The sequence below is a fragment of the Penicillium samsonianum genome (assembly GCF_028829775.1).
Source record: "Penicillium samsonianum strain IBT 33392 chromosome Unknown utg000005l_segment0_segment0, whole genome shotgun sequence".
Classification (NCBI taxonomy): Eukaryota; Fungi; Ascomycota; class Eurotiomycetes; order Eurotiales; family Aspergillaceae; genus Penicillium; species Penicillium samsonianum.
Genome location: NW_026643263.1, coordinates 398,670 through 413,875, shown reverse-complemented (window position 1 = coordinate 413,875; position 15,206 = coordinate 398,670). Strand labels below are relative to the sequence as shown.

At 48.6% G+C, this 15,206-nt stretch overlaps 11 protein-coding genes across 11 annotated transcripts; 6 read left to right on the top strand and 5 right to left on the bottom strand.

The window, feature by feature from the left end:
• Positions 1-328: 328 nt before the first annotated feature.
• N7471_009058 (enoyl-CoA hydratase/isomerase family protein) lies at positions 329-1,236 on the bottom strand (the record flags this gene model as incomplete). Its single annotated transcript, XM_057281777.1, has 2 exons — positions 329-830; positions 920-1,236. 2 exons carry the CDS (start codon positions 1,234-1,236, stop codon positions 329-331), a joined length of 819 nt encoding a protein of 272 aa, XP_057132660.1.
• Positions 1,237-2,665: 1,429 nt separating this feature from the next.
• Positions 2,666-3,145, top strand: N7471_009057 (EthD domain-containing protein; the record flags this gene model as incomplete). Its single annotated transcript, XM_057281776.1, has 2 exons — positions 2,666-2,824; positions 2,882-3,145. 2 exons carry the CDS (start codon positions 2,666-2,668, stop codon positions 3,143-3,145), a joined length of 423 nt encoding a protein of 140 aa, XP_057132659.1.
• A 571-nt stretch (positions 3,146-3,716) lies between these two features.
• On the top strand, positions 3,717-4,901 carry N7471_009056 (zinc-dependent alcohol dehydrogenase; the record flags this gene model as incomplete). Its single annotated transcript, XM_057281775.1, has 3 exons — positions 3,717-3,862; positions 3,926-4,653; positions 4,717-4,901. The coding sequence occupies 3 exons, from the start codon at positions 3,717-3,719 to the stop codon at positions 4,899-4,901; spliced, it is 1,059 nt and encodes a 352-aa protein (XP_057132658.1).
• Positions 4,902-5,098: 197 nt separating this feature from the next.
• N7471_009055 (uncharacterized protein) lies at positions 5,099-5,491 on the top strand (the record flags this gene model as incomplete). Its single annotated transcript, XM_057281774.1, has 1 exon — positions 5,099-5,491. The coding sequence occupies one exon, from the start codon at positions 5,099-5,101 to the stop codon at positions 5,489-5,491; it is 393 nt and encodes a 130-aa protein (XP_057132657.1).
• Positions 5,492-5,651: 160 nt separating this feature from the next.
• On the bottom strand, positions 5,652-6,950 carry N7471_009054 (NAD-dependent epimerase/dehydratase; the record flags this gene model as incomplete). The annotated part of the gene is made up of 5 exons (XM_057281773.1): positions 5,652-5,974; positions 6,031-6,130; positions 6,192-6,364; positions 6,425-6,605; positions 6,684-6,950. 5 exons carry the CDS (start codon positions 6,948-6,950, stop codon positions 5,652-5,654), a joined length of 1,044 nt encoding a protein of 347 aa, XP_057132656.1.
• A 651-nt stretch (positions 6,951-7,601) lies between these two features.
• On the top strand, positions 7,602-8,216 carry N7471_009053 (uncharacterized protein; the record flags this gene model as incomplete). The annotated part of the gene is made up of 1 exon (XM_057281772.1): positions 7,602-8,216. The coding sequence occupies one exon, from the start codon at positions 7,602-7,604 to the stop codon at positions 8,214-8,216; it is 615 nt and encodes a 204-aa protein (XP_057132655.1).
• Positions 8,217-8,462: 246 nt separating this feature from the next.
• Positions 8,463-9,884, bottom strand: N7471_009052 (transcription initiation factor TFIID subunit 7 family protein; the record flags this gene model as incomplete). Its single annotated transcript, XM_057281771.1, has 1 exon — positions 8,463-9,884. The coding sequence occupies one exon, from the start codon at positions 9,882-9,884 to the stop codon at positions 8,463-8,465; it is 1,422 nt and encodes a 473-aa protein (XP_057132654.1).
• An 89-nt stretch (positions 9,885-9,973) lies between these two features.
• On the bottom strand, positions 9,974-10,195 carry N7471_009051 (uncharacterized protein; the record flags this gene model as incomplete). The annotated part of the gene is made up of 1 exon (XM_057281770.1): positions 9,974-10,195. The coding sequence occupies one exon, from the start codon at positions 10,193-10,195 to the stop codon at positions 9,974-9,976; it is 222 nt and encodes a 73-aa protein (XP_057132653.1).
• Positions 10,196-11,083: 888 nt separating this feature from the next.
• N7471_009050 (uncharacterized protein) lies at positions 11,084-11,887 on the top strand (the record flags this gene model as incomplete). The annotated part of the gene is made up of 1 exon (XM_057281769.1): positions 11,084-11,887. One exon carries the CDS (start codon positions 11,084-11,086, stop codon positions 11,885-11,887), a length of 804 nt encoding a protein of 267 aa, XP_057132652.1.
• Positions 11,888-12,074: 187 nt separating this feature from the next.
• Positions 12,075-12,722, top strand: N7471_009049 (Bromodomain associated domain protein; the record flags this gene model as incomplete). Its single annotated transcript, XM_057281768.1, has 1 exon — positions 12,075-12,722. The coding sequence occupies one exon, from the start codon at positions 12,075-12,077 to the stop codon at positions 12,720-12,722; it is 648 nt and encodes a 215-aa protein (XP_057132651.1).
• Positions 12,723-13,741: 1,019 nt separating this feature from the next.
• N7471_009048 (glycoside hydrolase family 16 protein) lies at positions 13,742-15,004 on the bottom strand (the record flags this gene model as incomplete). Its single annotated transcript, XM_057281767.1, has 2 exons — positions 13,742-14,129; positions 14,187-15,004. The coding sequence occupies 2 exons, from the start codon at positions 15,002-15,004 to the stop codon at positions 13,832-13,834; spliced, it is 1,116 nt and encodes a 371-aa protein (XP_057132650.1). The 3' UTR covers positions 13,742-13,831.
• Positions 15,005-15,206: the final 202 nt, after the last annotated feature.

Genomic DNA, 15,206 nt, shown 5'->3' with positions numbered 1-15,206 from the left:
TGTGAGATGAATAGCAATACCCATGTGCATATGTATTTGACAGTCATAGTTTGAGCCATAAGTCATTATAACGTGAAGGCTGCAGGATGAGCCTGAGTACGTGTTTTTGCTAGTAATTTCATGTTGGTCAAGTACCACCAATACAAATTATGAGCCCCAAGCGTGGTTCAAATCAAACTAAAAATCCAGAGTAGTCCTACTTTAATTCAGATACATGGACCGACACAATAGGCCGAGTCATTGGTCTAAATGCTTGAACCGAGGATAGGTTTATGTACACACGCCAGTATAATATCAACATAATCCAGGAACCCTAGATTCCACCCACTCAAAGCTTCGCTTTCCCATTCTTCTCAAACTCTTGTACAGCCTCCAACCCTCTTTGCTGAACAGCTTGGTTCTTATCTTCAACTTTCTCGCGCCACTGCAAGTTTCCAGCATGATTATCCAAGCCGGTCAAGACCTGAGAGTACATCTCCTCTTTCATGGTACCGTAGATACCCGTGGCGGCTTTAGTCTGGAGCTTGCGGGTCTGGATCAGCGCAAGCGTTTCCTCGGCTCCACCAACAGCATCAACGATACCAGCCTGGAGGGCACTGCGTCCACCAAAGCGATGAGCTTCTAGAACCACACTTTTGAAAGTGACTGGCGTCAGCTTCTCGCGGAAGATAGACATCATGGGTGTCTGAAGCGGGACGCCAAATTCCAGCTCGTTGACACAGAGGAAACCACGGTCCGGGTTCATGATTCGGTAATCATGGTACATGGCCAACATGAAGCCGCCAGCAAAAGCATGTCCATTCAGTAGACACACGGTTGGCATGGGGTATCTAGAGCGGATGTCAGTATTTTATCTTGTTGGAAAATTATGCATGACTAGACTGGATTCTCAAACTGAGGATGTGCAAACAAAACATACGTCAAAAGGCGTCGGAACAATCTCCACAGCCATTTCTCAAGGAACCCTTCGGTTTTCATGAGAATATCGAGATCGAGCCCATTGCTGTAGAACTTTGCAATTCCACTAGTAGTGACTACGACGCCCTTGGGGTAGCGGTGCTCGACAATGTCCAGGGCGAGCAGCAGAGCATCAATAAAAGTGGGTGTCAGTCGGTTGTCCGGGGGTGAAACAAAGGTGAGCACGTAGATGGTCTCATGCTCTTTCGCTGTGCTAGGGTTTGTGCAGGTGATCGAGCCTCCGGTAGAGCTGATCGGTAAGGTGAAAAGAGTCGTCATGATGGGAATGTTTGGAGTAAGAAAGTTGAGGAAACACGATACCTTGTTCAAATATGATCGGCTCTCCCTCGGGACTTGAATACTAATCAGACCTCGGCGGCGGCATCACATGCTTGCAATGATGTCATCACGTGACTACGAAGCCATTCAAATTGATTGAGGAAAAAGTATTGCTCGTGATATTTGATTATCTCGGAAGATTTTCAGTCTGTGTTCAAGGAGCTGGAGGTAATGTACCGGAGTTCGGAGTTCACGCTTCTCTTGGGAGACGTTTACACTTTACACCTTGATCTCCCCGGATCGCCACCCCACCTTTTCTGTTACAGGTAGTAAACAGCGCTAAAAAAAATTGTACGAGCTAGTATAAAAAGAAATGGAATGTATGATTGAAGATTAATTTTTGAGAAAAAAAAAGAAAGGTTATGCTAGCCCAAATACAAACCCATCAAGCTCCTGGTACGCCCTTTCCACATTGTCATTGACAATGATCTTATCATTGCTCTAAGAGTCGGCATATTCAAGTTCGACTTTAGCCCGTGCGAGCCTCTGCTGAATCTCCTCTTCGTTCTCAGTACCCCGGCCACTAAGACGCGCGTCAAGAGCTCCAAAGCTCGGTGGTTTGATAAAAACATACCGCGTATCTATGCTAGGATTTGCCTTCATCTGCTTAACACACTGTATCTCAATATCGAGCACTACAACTAATCCTTTGCTGGCCTGCTCATTGATGGTTTGTTTGCTCGTGCCGTAGTGTTTGCCACTAAAACATGCGTGTTCCACGAGAGCACCTTGGGAGAGAAGGGAGGAGAAGTCAGCGGGGGAGTCAGAGAAGTAATCGATGGCATTGACTTCCCCTGGTCGCGGCTTCCGTGTCGTACGTGATACGGTGAGGCCAAATATATTGGGGTGTCTAAAAGCTTTTGGATCAGCGTGCCTTTGCCGGCACCTGAAGGTCCGGAGATGACGATGTGTCGGACGACTTTGAGTTGCTGCAGGGATGTTATTATGGGTAATAAAATCGGGGTTGAAATGTTGAAGACGTAAACGAGACCATCTTAAATGATCAAAAGCATCATGGGAATTGCACGAATCTTTAGGTGGGCACTTGTAGAGGTATTACATGTGGAGTATGGATAAGCTTAGAATAGGGAAGATGTTCTATTTGACTGAGGTATGAGTTTCCCTTTCTGTTTTGGTGCTCATCCCTTGCTGCTTTTTTAAGTAACATTGAGCACGACCCTACATAAGCATTAAACTTGCTCCCAAACCATGGATCTGTGGATTACCTCTGATAAGTCTGGCTGCCGCATGAGGCCTTCCCGAGAGCCCCCGGGTACCACCGGCAAGCCACACATAGCAATATATTGTTGGCAAACTTCTTTTTTCTTTTTTTCAGACATCATCTTATTATCTACGCAAGACCATCAAGATGGGTGAAGTCCCAGAGAACCGACCTGTAAAATTCACAATTACGCACCACCGCCAGGAACAACACTCCCATGAGGCATTCATCAAGTGGATGGTCGAGGAGCACCTACCTCTTGCCATGCCCGTCTTCACTAAATACGGGGTCCTTGGATACTCGCTCGTAAGTAGTTATTGCCCCCACTTTAAGGTGCAACTGTGACTGATTACTGATATATAGTTCGTGACACCTCCTTCTATGAATGACGCATTACAGCAGGAAATTGGACAGATCCGACCGAGCTGGGATTTCGCTGACTTCGACTGTTTCATCGAGTACACACTTCCCGATGTGGAAACCATCAAGAAGATTATGGCGGATCCTGAGTGGCTGATAGCGGTCAAGGACCAGGAGGACTGGGTTCAAGTCTCCAAGGCTTTAGTTTCCCTGGGGCACTCTACCCCGTACGTGCTGGATGGGAAGCCAGTAAACTTGCCAAAGTGACTGGACATAGGTTTGGGAGTAAAAGCTAGGCACAGATAGCCGATTCGAGAATTGTCGAATGTCCGGGTGATTGTTTAGTAGTGCGTCTTTGGAAAGATCAAAAGGGAAGGGAAGAGAAACAGGAATATGTGCCCGAAGACTTTAGTGATCTGATTTAGTTATTTGGCTTAAGATAATATTAGGCACGTTAGTTATATATAAAATCACCCTACGATGTCTTTTTTGGATGTTCTTTTTAGATGCCTTTTTTTCCCGGAAATTCTTTCTCCGTGTCATAACTAAAAGAATAATCCTTAGATAGCTATATAAATGTCGCTAGCAATGGGAATAATATCACGGAGTAGCAGTCACCTACTTGCCGATATCTTGACCGAAGAGAATCAATTACCTCGGCAAACCGAACATCGTTCTCTGCTCGATCAAATTGCATCCAAACCCGGCTTCAACATCGGTGCTTCCTATCGGAGAAGCAAAAGGCGGGGTTAATGTGTAACAGACCATAGGGAATATTGACGACATCCGATTGAACGCCCCGTAACATAAACAACGTCATCTGAGACTACTCGCATCAATGGCAAATTCCACACCCACTCTACAACAAGCCGCCGTGGTGCAAAACCCCGGAGAAAATGCAACAATTGCTCTTCAGAACGACATACCTGTCGCAAGTCCCGGACGAAATGAAGTTCTCGTTAAATTAACATGCACCGGTCTATGGTAAGCTCTTACATGAAAATGAATTCAACCCACCAAAAACTAACTCAATCCCACCAAAAAAAGCCGCTCAGAACTCCGCGCCGTTTTAGCCTGGGGCGCATACAACTCCATCATCGGCCACGAAGGCGTCGGAACCGTAGTGAAAGCAGGCCCTGAAGTCTCGGAATCCCTTGTCGGCGAACGCGTCGGCATCAAATGGCTCTACAATGCATGCAATGAATGCTCAGTCTGCAAACGGGGATTTCCGAACCATTGTGCGCAACAGCTCAATACAAGTCGTCATGTCCCCGGAACATTGCAGCAGTATGTTATCGCCGATGCACGGTTCCTAACCCTGATCCCGGAGGGTGTGGCTGATGAAGTTGCGGCACCTTTGCTGTGCGCTGGACTTACCATGGTTGGGGCTTTGTCGAAACTTGATAAGGAGCTGCAGGCTGGGGACTTTGTTGTTATTTCGGGGTCTGGAGGGGGTTTGGGCCATATTGGTGTGCAAATTGCCGCAAGGATGAAAGGCTTGCGTGTTATTGCTGTTGATAGTGGGGATGATAAGAGAGCGCTGAGTTTGGAATCTGGAGCGGAGGTTTTCTTCGATTACAAGACTGAAGATGTCATTGCTCGAGTGCGTGAGGTCACTGGAGAGGGCGCGCATGCGACAATCGTTGTGCCGGGGACCAAGGAAGCATTGAAGATGGCACCTAACTTGGTGCGAAACATGGGTTTTGTTGTCAATGTTGGCTTGCCGCCGAATGACTTGGACATTCCTCTTTCGGCTACGCTCTGCACAGCGAGAGGTAAGACGACTGTTGGATGAGGTCTAATTGTCCAAAATCATATACTAACCCTCGGAACGATAGGTCTCACCTTTATAGGGTCGTCTGTGGGCACTGAAGATCAGTTGACCGACTTACTGCACGCGGCAGCTGCTGGGAAGATAGTGCCATCGATCGAAGTCTTTGATTTCTCGGCTGTGCCGACTTTGTTAGAGAAGCTGAGGAAGGATGGTATTACGGGAAGAGCAGTGGTCAATTTGCCACAGTAACTTAACATTCCCATAGTACAGTAGTAGCAAGATATCTTCGAACTGTGAAGTCTGCAAATTTCAAAGCTGCCGAAAACTGTCCTAAAATGATGGTACGAAGATGGTGAGTGACTTATTTTTGGCCAATCAATATTCCCTCGGCAAATCTCAAGGCCCCAACCTGTATCTTTCCAACAATCAACGATACTTCACCAGCCATGGCTCAATCAACAAAAGCCACAAAGCCAGCTCCAAGCCCCGAGTTATCTGCAACCACACGTGCAGCAATTGTCAAAGCCCTTGAAAATGGCGATTCAGCCATCAAAATTGCAAAAGATCTACGCGTCGCGCGATCCACTGTTTACTGCACAAAAACGCGCTTTCAAGAACGCAAAGATATGACCTCAAAGCCTAGATCAGGCCGTCCTTCTGAGTTGAGCGACCAGACTACACGATACATTGCGCGCTTGGCGAGGAAAGATGATCGGCCCAGTTGGGCTGCTATTGCGGCCAGTGTAGATGGGGGACTTTCGAGGTCAACAGTGAGGCGTATTGCACGCGGTCAAGGTGCTCAAAAAGACCCCAAAATAAAGGTTCAACACCTACGGTGAAGAAATCCAGCAAGAAGGCAGCAGTTCGTGGAAAGGACTCGGAGACTGCGAAATGAGAGAATGTCACCTGTTTCGCAGGAGCTTGAAAAACAACGCCATTTCTTATTCGTGCATATGTACTTGGGAGATTAATGGACTCTGTCAGCTGAAAGGTGAAACGCTACAACGAAGACAACGACTTTCGAGACACCTCAAGTCCTTGGGCAATGCTGTCCTCCAACGAAGTCCACCCTTTCCGCCCACAGAATTCCCGCAGGAGCCTTTCTGCGTCCTTGGCGGGGATAACTTCACTGAGATCACGTCCCTCGTCAACAGGAGGGTCAGGAATCAAAGTATTATTAGGTCGGAGCTTTCGAACGACCGAGATCATATCAGTGAGGTTCACGGGAGTAGCGAACCCGAAGAGTCGCCGAGAGACCGTATTTGGGTCGAGGAGGGCTGCTACGTGGAGACGTGCAATGTCGATGACATCGCAGAAGTATTCTGTTTCTTGTACATCAGCTATAGTGAAATATCAATCCCACAGCGTGTCAACTTACGCGGCACAAATGTCTCGAAAATACGTCTATCCCCCTTGGCTAGGCCAGAGACCCAGCCCATTGTCGAGCCGGGGATCTCTTCGTGTAGGATTCTCCCGAGCTATTGGAGTCAATATCATCAGATTCGAATGGTCTGCCACCCCAGCATAGAAAGAACTCACGGTAAAATCTGGCAACACGGTATTGAATTGGAAGTCTGGCTTGTTCTTCTCCATCCATCGCCATGCTGCCTTCTCTCCCTCGGTCTTGGAGGCAGCATAGCTGAACAAACCCTTCATTTGCTCTGGAACATCCGGATTATAGGCTTGCTTGATAGCCTCGTCATTCCAGGAATCTAGATACAGGATTAGCCAATACATCCTTTCATTCTCTTCTCTGGCAACTGGTCTCCCACCCTCACGAACAACAATACCCTCCTTATTCGGCTCCGGAACCAACGCCGTGATCGCAGAAGAGGTCATGACAACCCGCTGAATATCACGATGTCTCGATGCAGCATCCAGCAAATTATGAATAGCTCTCAACACCCACGGCACAACTTCTTCCGGATTCGAGCTGAAGCTGACATCTGATGCCTACACATCCCAACCTCTCGTTAGCACATATGCTCGTCCTCAAATCCCATTTCCACTGGCAAACAGGCCAAAACATACCACATGCGCAACCCCGGATACACCATCCATAACTTCAACAAGCGTATCCACATTCTCAAAGTTAGCAAGAATAACAGACTCATACGAGTCCCGCCCGAACTTGCCCCGGAACATCTCATCGAGCCATGGTTTGGGTGAGCGGACAGTCCCGCGAACCTTGAACCCCAGTTCAAGCAGACTGTGGACAACATTACTCCCAATGAAGCCATTAGCGCCAGTCACCAGGATCCGCGAGCCGCGAGGCAAATAGTAGAGTTGTTTAGCCATAGAGTATATATGGGTTGTTCTGTTCTGCCTGTGTGAAAAATAGGGAGAAGAACATCGCGAGTAAGCGAGTGGGGAGAAGCTGCCCGTGTGTGGAGTCGAACAAGGTTCCCCTAATGACTCGGACTTCGTCCAACTGGGTTAGGGGGTTGGGTGACATACCCGGGCCCTGGTCTATTTGATTTGTGGGATTACAGTTCGAGTTAGTCTACAATCAGTTGGTAGCGCCACTTGGACGGGGATAGACGGGATGGGATGTTGTTTGGGAGAGTTTGGGAGAGTTTGGGAGTCCCGACAGTTTGGGTCAATACGACGATCTGTGCGGACCATGGCGTTGTTGACTGGGAAAGTGGACGCTTTAGTAGCCTTGATGGGTCGCATTTATTTAGTAGGGACTCTGTACGTGGCTAAGTACTGAGAGGATATTATTCACTACAAAGTATGTACTCTTATCTAAAAGGTAACATTATGCACAGTAGGGATTCCAACCCATAACATTGTTGTACTTCAACTCTACTCTCATTGGTCGAGACCCTGACGTCACAAGTGGGTACATAGCTGTCACTTTCTTCAGCCGTTCAGTTACACTCTTCAAACTCCTTGAACATATTCTCCCCTATTAAAATATAAATCTAGATCATCACCTCAATCACCATGCAAACCCGCTCACAAACCCAAGACCAACCTTCCCAGCCCCCAAAAGAAGCCACCTACGCCCAGTCCTCGAATCCCGTCTCCCACACGCCACAAGAGCAACGAGCAACCACCGAACCGGGCCGACACCACGGCGACACAATCGGGGCAATTAAACGGACAGCAGAGTCCCGACCCTCAAGCGACGAAGAACGAGCTCGCCTGAGCGCACAGCTCCAAGAACACGAACAAGAACTGCACAATGCACCCGACGTCGACCTAGAATACGGAGTGGAGCAGCAGCCCGCTGAGGGGTATATCGCGGATACGGTTCAGCGTAAGGGGATGGGGATGCAGCGTGCGCAGGCTGGTGCTCATGCTGGTCCTGTTGGGAGCGCGGGTGGGCCTGGGCATCCTGGTTTCGGGGAAGCGGATGATTTGGCGGCGAATTTGGGGGCGAAGAGGGTTGAGCATGATCGGATGCTTGGTGATAGGGTTGGGAGGAGTCCGGCTGAGCCGGAGGGGGATGTTGCTGAGAGGGAGGCTGTTAGACGACGTACGGTGGAGCGGGATGAGAGGTTGGATGTGGAGGGGACGGTTAAACAGGCTACTGGTCATCCGGTAGTGGGTAAATAGATAATGTACTTATCCCGGCAATGATTTGGATTTGATCTTGGGATGGTGTTGAAAGCGGCGTGATCTATGTGGTCCTTGGGAGATTTGGACATAACTTTCATTAAGTATTTCGAGCTAGCTAAGCGCTGCTTGTATCAACATAAAGAGACCGGACTCGCACTCGGTCAGACAAACTGGGTATGATTATTGAAACGGTAACGCCGAAAAATTCCAACATGGAACATAGGATGTGAAGAGGATGGAAGCTCAGATATCGTCCCCGGCTGGCATGCCCATAGAGACCTTTTTCAGTTGCAGGTCCTTCTTCAGTTCCTGGATACGTCGGCCCATCTTGTTGCGCAGAATATGATTCTGTACCTTCTCCCACTGTGCGGTCTCAGTGCTGATAAGAGCTTCGAGCTCGGCGACTTCCTCGCGCTGTTGCTGGAGCTGTTGTTGCTGCTCGATTTGATCGTCATCCAGCTCATCTTCCTCGTCCTCGTCGGATATATTGCTCTCATCGGCAGAGGTGTCACCGCGTTCGGTCGGTCCTCCGGCTGGTGTGAAAGGCATGGACGGAGTGTTTACCTGCCCTGGTCCTGGACCCGGTGCCTCATCATCGCCGGCAGCCAATGCGGCTTCCATCTCGGCAGCAAGGGCGTCCTCGAAGTCGTCCATCATCTCTTCTTCCGCTTCACCGTATGCATCCTGCTCGTCGTCGTATTCATCTTCGTATTGTCCCGATTGCACCAAGCCCTCGACGCGATTCAGGGATGTGCTGTCCACCAACTCGAACTTGGGAGGGAAAATCGAAGTCTCGTCCTGGGCCATGAGTTCTTCCACGGCCTTTTCAACCTGTTCGATTGTGCGGGTGCTAACGCGGTCGCGGAATCGTCGCTTGCGAACCCAGCGGAGGGGTGGTGCGACGCCGTGTGCATATTGGAGTGTCTTTTCGTCGGGGGAGTCAACGCCCGGGGGGAGTGGGTATTCCAAAGCTTCTTGGTCACTGTTGACGCGTCCCAACACCAAGAGCATTTGACAGATATCTGCCGACTTGTACCAGCCTCGTCGGTCCCAACTCTTCATACCCTCGATGATGCAGGGTAGATCCACTAGCGCTGCCGCATATTGGCGGCCCCGAACATTCAAGATGGAGCGCCGGCCCTCACGTGTGAGGGCTTTGATCCCGATGTCACCCTTAAATGTCCTTTCGGTGATTGCTTTCCTCACAATATCGCAGTCCTCTCCTGGGAGCATTCGTAAGATGAATTGTTCTTCGATGGCAGGATCATTTTCGGTGTCCGACGCTTCGGAGTCATATCCAACGCCCACCGGTCGGTTGGGGACGATTCCCTTGTTTTTGATGCGGATCGACTGTAAGGTAGGCTTCTTGGATGGGATCAGCTTTATTCGCTTGGGGCCTTGTTGGCTCGTCTCGGGTTCGGGCTCGGGCTCGAGCTCGGGCAGCGCGACACTTTCGGCCGGTCGCTTCTTTGTCGATTTCTTCTTCTTTGGTTTCTCTTCATTCGAGTCGGGTTGTGATTTTCGTGCGATCTTAAGCGTGATTTTGCGCGGGGGTTGAGGAGTTTCGGCTGGGGGTGCAGGCGCAGGCACGGGTGCAGGTACGGGCGCTGGTTCTTCTGCTGGCGGGGGGTCTGGCCTCCTTGAGAATTTGATCTTTAAAGGCATGATGCCAATATGAGAGGTACCTGAGAGGTAGCGAGTGCGAGAAGACTAAGAGATAAGACAGGATGGGAGGTGCGGGTGTTTGGGCGGTCTTAGGGACGATGAGACAGGGACTGGGCACGCCAGACTCGATTGGCCAGCTTCACCATATCACGCTGACTCATCATGAAGTCAGTTTCGCCCTTCCGTTTGGCTCTCAGGTGTATTTGTTCAAAAGGGAGGCTCAATCTCCCTTCCACCTGCTTGCAATTTGGTGCTGGCTCTGGGGTGATCTCAATCTTCTGTGTTGGGTAGGGCCTTTGACGACTATCCATCTTCCATTGTTGGATAGAAATCCTACCGCGTTTGTGTACTCTTATTGTTAGTACAACATTGACTTTATCCGAAGATTGAGTGAGCCAGAACTTGACGTCTTCCACTATCTTCCCTGGTGGCTCCGACCAGGCCACCTCCACTGCTATAGTGGGCATTCCCCGATCTAGGCCTGAGACTGAATGTGTTGGAGTCCAAGAGCAATCTGCAGATTTACTGACCCCCGAACTACCTCTGAATATCGTTGAACCCGTCTCGTCAAGAGGAAAATTGGAGTCACAGGTTGTGTTCCATGATTCGAATATGAACCTGAAACTAGTAACTGCTGCTTCATGAATCTGGCTGGTCGGCATTTTGATAAGAAGTTCATTGATAGAAGGATCATATCTCTCCCATGAGTTTCTGAGCTTTGTCTCTTCGGTATTCTCAAAACAATCGAGGAAGGAACGCTTATCAATAGTAAAAATAACATATGGGAATGGATCCATATTCTTTTCAAATTGCTCATGTTTCTGATCTAAAATCTGGAGACAATCCTGTATTCCCTTAAACTCGTATTTTGCGATAGAAGGGGACATGATGCCGGTGATAAACTAGTATATAAAAAATATGCATCTACCTATATATATATATATATATATAAAAAATGTAATGGCAAAAATGACGAAATAAGATCATCATTTAGCTTATCTTCTTAATACAGGGCTGGTTGTGCCTGTGGACCACTAGGTAAGGAGATGAGCTACCTAGGTAGATGATGATCTTATTTTGTCATTGCCACTTAGAGAACTTAGGCCTACATTTTCTATATATATATAGGTAGAATATATATTTCTTATGGTTTGGCCATCTTTTACACTAAAATTTCGTCCAACTTGGTCACCAGCATCATGTCTTATAAAGACGTTCTTCCTTCTATCGCAAAATACGAGTTTAAGGGAATACAGGATTGTCTCCAGATATTAGATCAGAAACAAGAGCAATACGAAAAGAACATGGATTCATTCCCATATGTTTTTTTCACTATTGACGAGCGTGCCTTCCTTGATTGTTTTGAGAATTCCGAAGAGAGAGAGCTTCGAAAATCATGGGAGTTCTACGATCCTTCTATTAAACTTCTTCTCGTTAAAATAATGGAGTCTGGACCACATGCAACAGCAACTGCTGCTTTCACCCAAATATTCCTTACGTGGAGAGGACCCTTTGATCCAAATCGTCCCCTCGTTAGTACAGCTACGAATATCTTCAGAGGTAGCTTGAACAAGAAGAAGAAAGCAGACTGCTCCTGGACGCCGGCCCATCCAGGGCTTAATCGAAAATGGCCGACCATCGCAGTTGAAGTCGCGTGGTCAGAGCCCGGGTGGAAGCTGATACAAGATGTGGAGTTCTGGTTAAACCAGTGTCATGGGCAGGTGAACATTGTGCTCACTATCAATATATGTGAGCGCGGAAGGATTTTAATTCGGCAATGGAGGAGTGGTGCCCGGGGTCCAGTCCAGGTTCAGAAAATTGAAATAACGAAAGACCCAGCACCCAAGACCGAAAAGATCCAAGGCAGTATGAAACTGCCATTTGAACAAATCCACCTGAGGCCTAAAGGGCCAAACGAAACTGACTTTATCATAAGTCATCAGGACATGGAGAATCTGGCGGCTGAAGTCTGGGCGTCCCAACGGCTTGACGAATCAACCTAGCTTTCGGCATATTCTCCGCCTTGGATCCGCCCAAACACCCGCTCTCTTCAACACTCCTTTACGTTTTTTTTCTTTCACATTTCCCTCATCTTGCTCTACCTCTCTTCACCGAGGATATGTTAATCGCCCTTGTTTTCATCCCAACAAAATCCTCTGCTGTTGCTTGTCCTGCTGTTGCCTGTCCATAATGTCAGGCCCAAACCTTCACAACGCTCTCCTCCGCCCTCCGATCATCCAAATCCTCCGTGCTCAAGGCTTCCACTCGACACGCCCCTCAGTCTTAGAGTCTATCCAGGACCTGACTGGGCGGTATCTGATCATCCTCGCCTCATCTGCCGCCGAGCATGCCGCAAATGCACACCCATACGACCCAGTTCCGGACCTCGAAGACATCTACCAAGCTCTGCAGGACGCAGGAGCCATACGACCACAATTACGCGAATGGGAAGAGGAATGGCAGGGAGAAGAAGATATGCGTGGTCTTGATGCCTTCCTTGGCTGGATCACTGGCCCTGCCCACCGTGAAATCCGACGTGTTGCCGGCTTTGTGCCCAGCGAGGGTGACATGGTGGACCCTGACGCTGTTGAAAAGGAGGATTACCTGACCGCATTGAAGAAGAAACACAGTAAGACGGGCGAGGAATCCCGTTACGCTGGAACTGTCCTGGGAAAACATGCCGAGGAACACCCTGTCGTCATTGAGGGGGGTGCCCCCAGCATCCAAGACTGGGGTGTGCAGGTTCGTGCCCGGGCTTCAGAGGCGACGGACAGTGACAGCTCAGGTGTGAGCAGCGCACCGAGTCATCTCTCAGATGATGAAGCGATGGGGGCGTGAAAGGCTCGACACGGCCTCATGGATTTCTTGACTTTTGAAGAAGTCACAAAGCTTGAATCTCTACTTCACAAATGTGCCCAGACCTGAGCCGACATGTCACACTTTCCGGTTGTCCTTCCGGTTGCATTGTCTTTCATCTCTACTTCCGTATTTGAAGCACAAACACCCCCCACCGCCATCTGCTGGGACAATCAAATCCCGTCCTCCCCAGTGGTCGCCGACGTTGTTTCGAATTGACTCGAGGCATGATCATCGCCCCCACTTCACTATCCGAAGCAGACATATCTCTTTTGATAACTCAACCACCAGAACCATGCCCATACATCCCACAATATCTAATGGGATTGGTATGAAAGGTTGATGTGGAGTTGCAAGTGGATTCAGTCTGGTCTGGGGTTACAAATTACCAGTATTTCGTTTGATCATGGACTGATATGCATTGCTGACTCAATTATCTGGCTGATTTCACTTCTGTTTGCACCCGAGCATTTGAGAGGATATCATATCCTGCGTGGATCACAAATGTGGAATTCCGATATTGCATTTCTCTGCCTGTCCTAGGAACTGCAACACGAGAAGTACGCCATATGATCTACACGTCCTTATCCCTATCGAATAGTAGCTCAAAAATGCTTCAAGAAATATCAAATCTTTGAATGGCGAACAGCAACCTTTTAGCATCTGTAGTATTGAACACCAATTAATCCATTTTCACCGCGTATATTCTAGTTACAACACCAATAAGTGGGAAATATCTATAAAAAAGGACGTCACAAGGCCGCACAAGCGGCCGAGTATTCCAAGGTTCTTCCATGTTCTATGTAGGAAGATGAAAGTGCCCAGTGGTTTAGGTACTTTCTCATAGTCCAGAAGTCCCCCTATCCATGCATATGTATGTTGTGCCTGATATCCAAGCCATTCTTTGTTCATACTTTGAATAGAAATCAATACCCTCAATTGTATAGAGAAAACGCCCAAGGTAAAATAGTATGATACACTGCGGTTATTGACGATAAAGTCCTGCTTCGAACTCATTACACGGGATATACAAGAATGTGAGACATTAAATTAATAAATATGACCGAAACATTATCCACAAATGAAGCTGGTTAAGGAACCGGCTGGTAGCTGCCTTTGCTACGCAATTCACTTTGCCTCCATCTCAACTTTGACTGCTCCAACGTCGTGAGCTCTGCATTGTATTCACCATCGTTCAAGGCGCGTTGTAGACGGCCGCTCCGGCGTTGCTTCAAACAATAAAATATAAATGCGCCAAGGATAAGAGCACCAGCAACACCTGCACCGCAGTACACACCGATATGAGCCCCCTGGCCAAGATCATCCCATTTCTGGGATAGTGTCTTGGCTGGTGCCTTGTTGATTTGTGTTACGGCGGTTGAGTTTCCACTGCGATTTGAAGTTAGTCTCAAAATCGCTGAATTCTGGATCCAAAATAAAACTCACCTGACCACCTCAATACTCTCACGGGTGCCCGTATTTCCGTTGTACTTGTACTCCTTTCCACTGGAAAAATCCTGAACACGGATCTTTGATACAGTCATAGTGAACGGGACACTGGACCAGTCAACCAAACCACCACCCCAGTCGAGATTGCCTTGCGACTGTCCCTTGACTCCAACCGGCCAATTGCTAATCTTGACCTGACAAGGTGTCTGGGGGTAGTTTTTGCCATACACAGTCAACGGCTCGGAATAGTTCACTGTCCGCACCAAGTCGCCATCAATCCACCATTCCAGACGGTCTTTATCCCAGTACGAGGTGTAGTTGTGGAACTCGGTATCTGCATTTGCAACCGCATGATATCCGCCACGATCACTCGTGGTTGTATTCCCCTTGCCAAAGAAATCAGATTGCACTCCGCTCGTGTTATACCCAACCCACTCCCAGTCGATCTCGTCCAGGTCGTCAGATTGTAGAATAACACTGCTGATGATGCCGGCTCCCTTGGCCATCTTGACGTGCGCTTCCATCACACCGAAGAAAATGTAGAAGTTGGACACTAGGAGAGTTGACGCGTTTTCGGTTTTGATGCTGAAGTCGGCTCCTTCAGATGTGTAGTCCAGAGTTCCGGTTTTCATGTCCCAGAGCTCGGTGTCAAGAGTTGAGTTGAACAGCCATGTGTGCTCGGTTCCGAGGGCGGGATCCGCACTGCATGTCTTGTTGAGGGGGTTGCAATCCGTTCCGGTATATTCGGCATTGGCATTGATGACTCCGACAATCGTAGTCAGGGCCAAAAGGGAGAATGAGAACCAGGACCTCATGATGTCGGAGTTCTGTATCAACGCAATATGCTCGGTCCGACCCTAGCCCGCACAATGCCGCTTTATATCGTAATTTCTGTAGCGGAAGTCTCACGCTAGCAGGAAGGAATGGATGTGCAGAAGTCGGGCTCTAAGAAGATCGTCCATAAAAGGAGATAAAGGAGTCTGTGGATGTGAGTTTAATGGCCGAAAAATCCGCCAT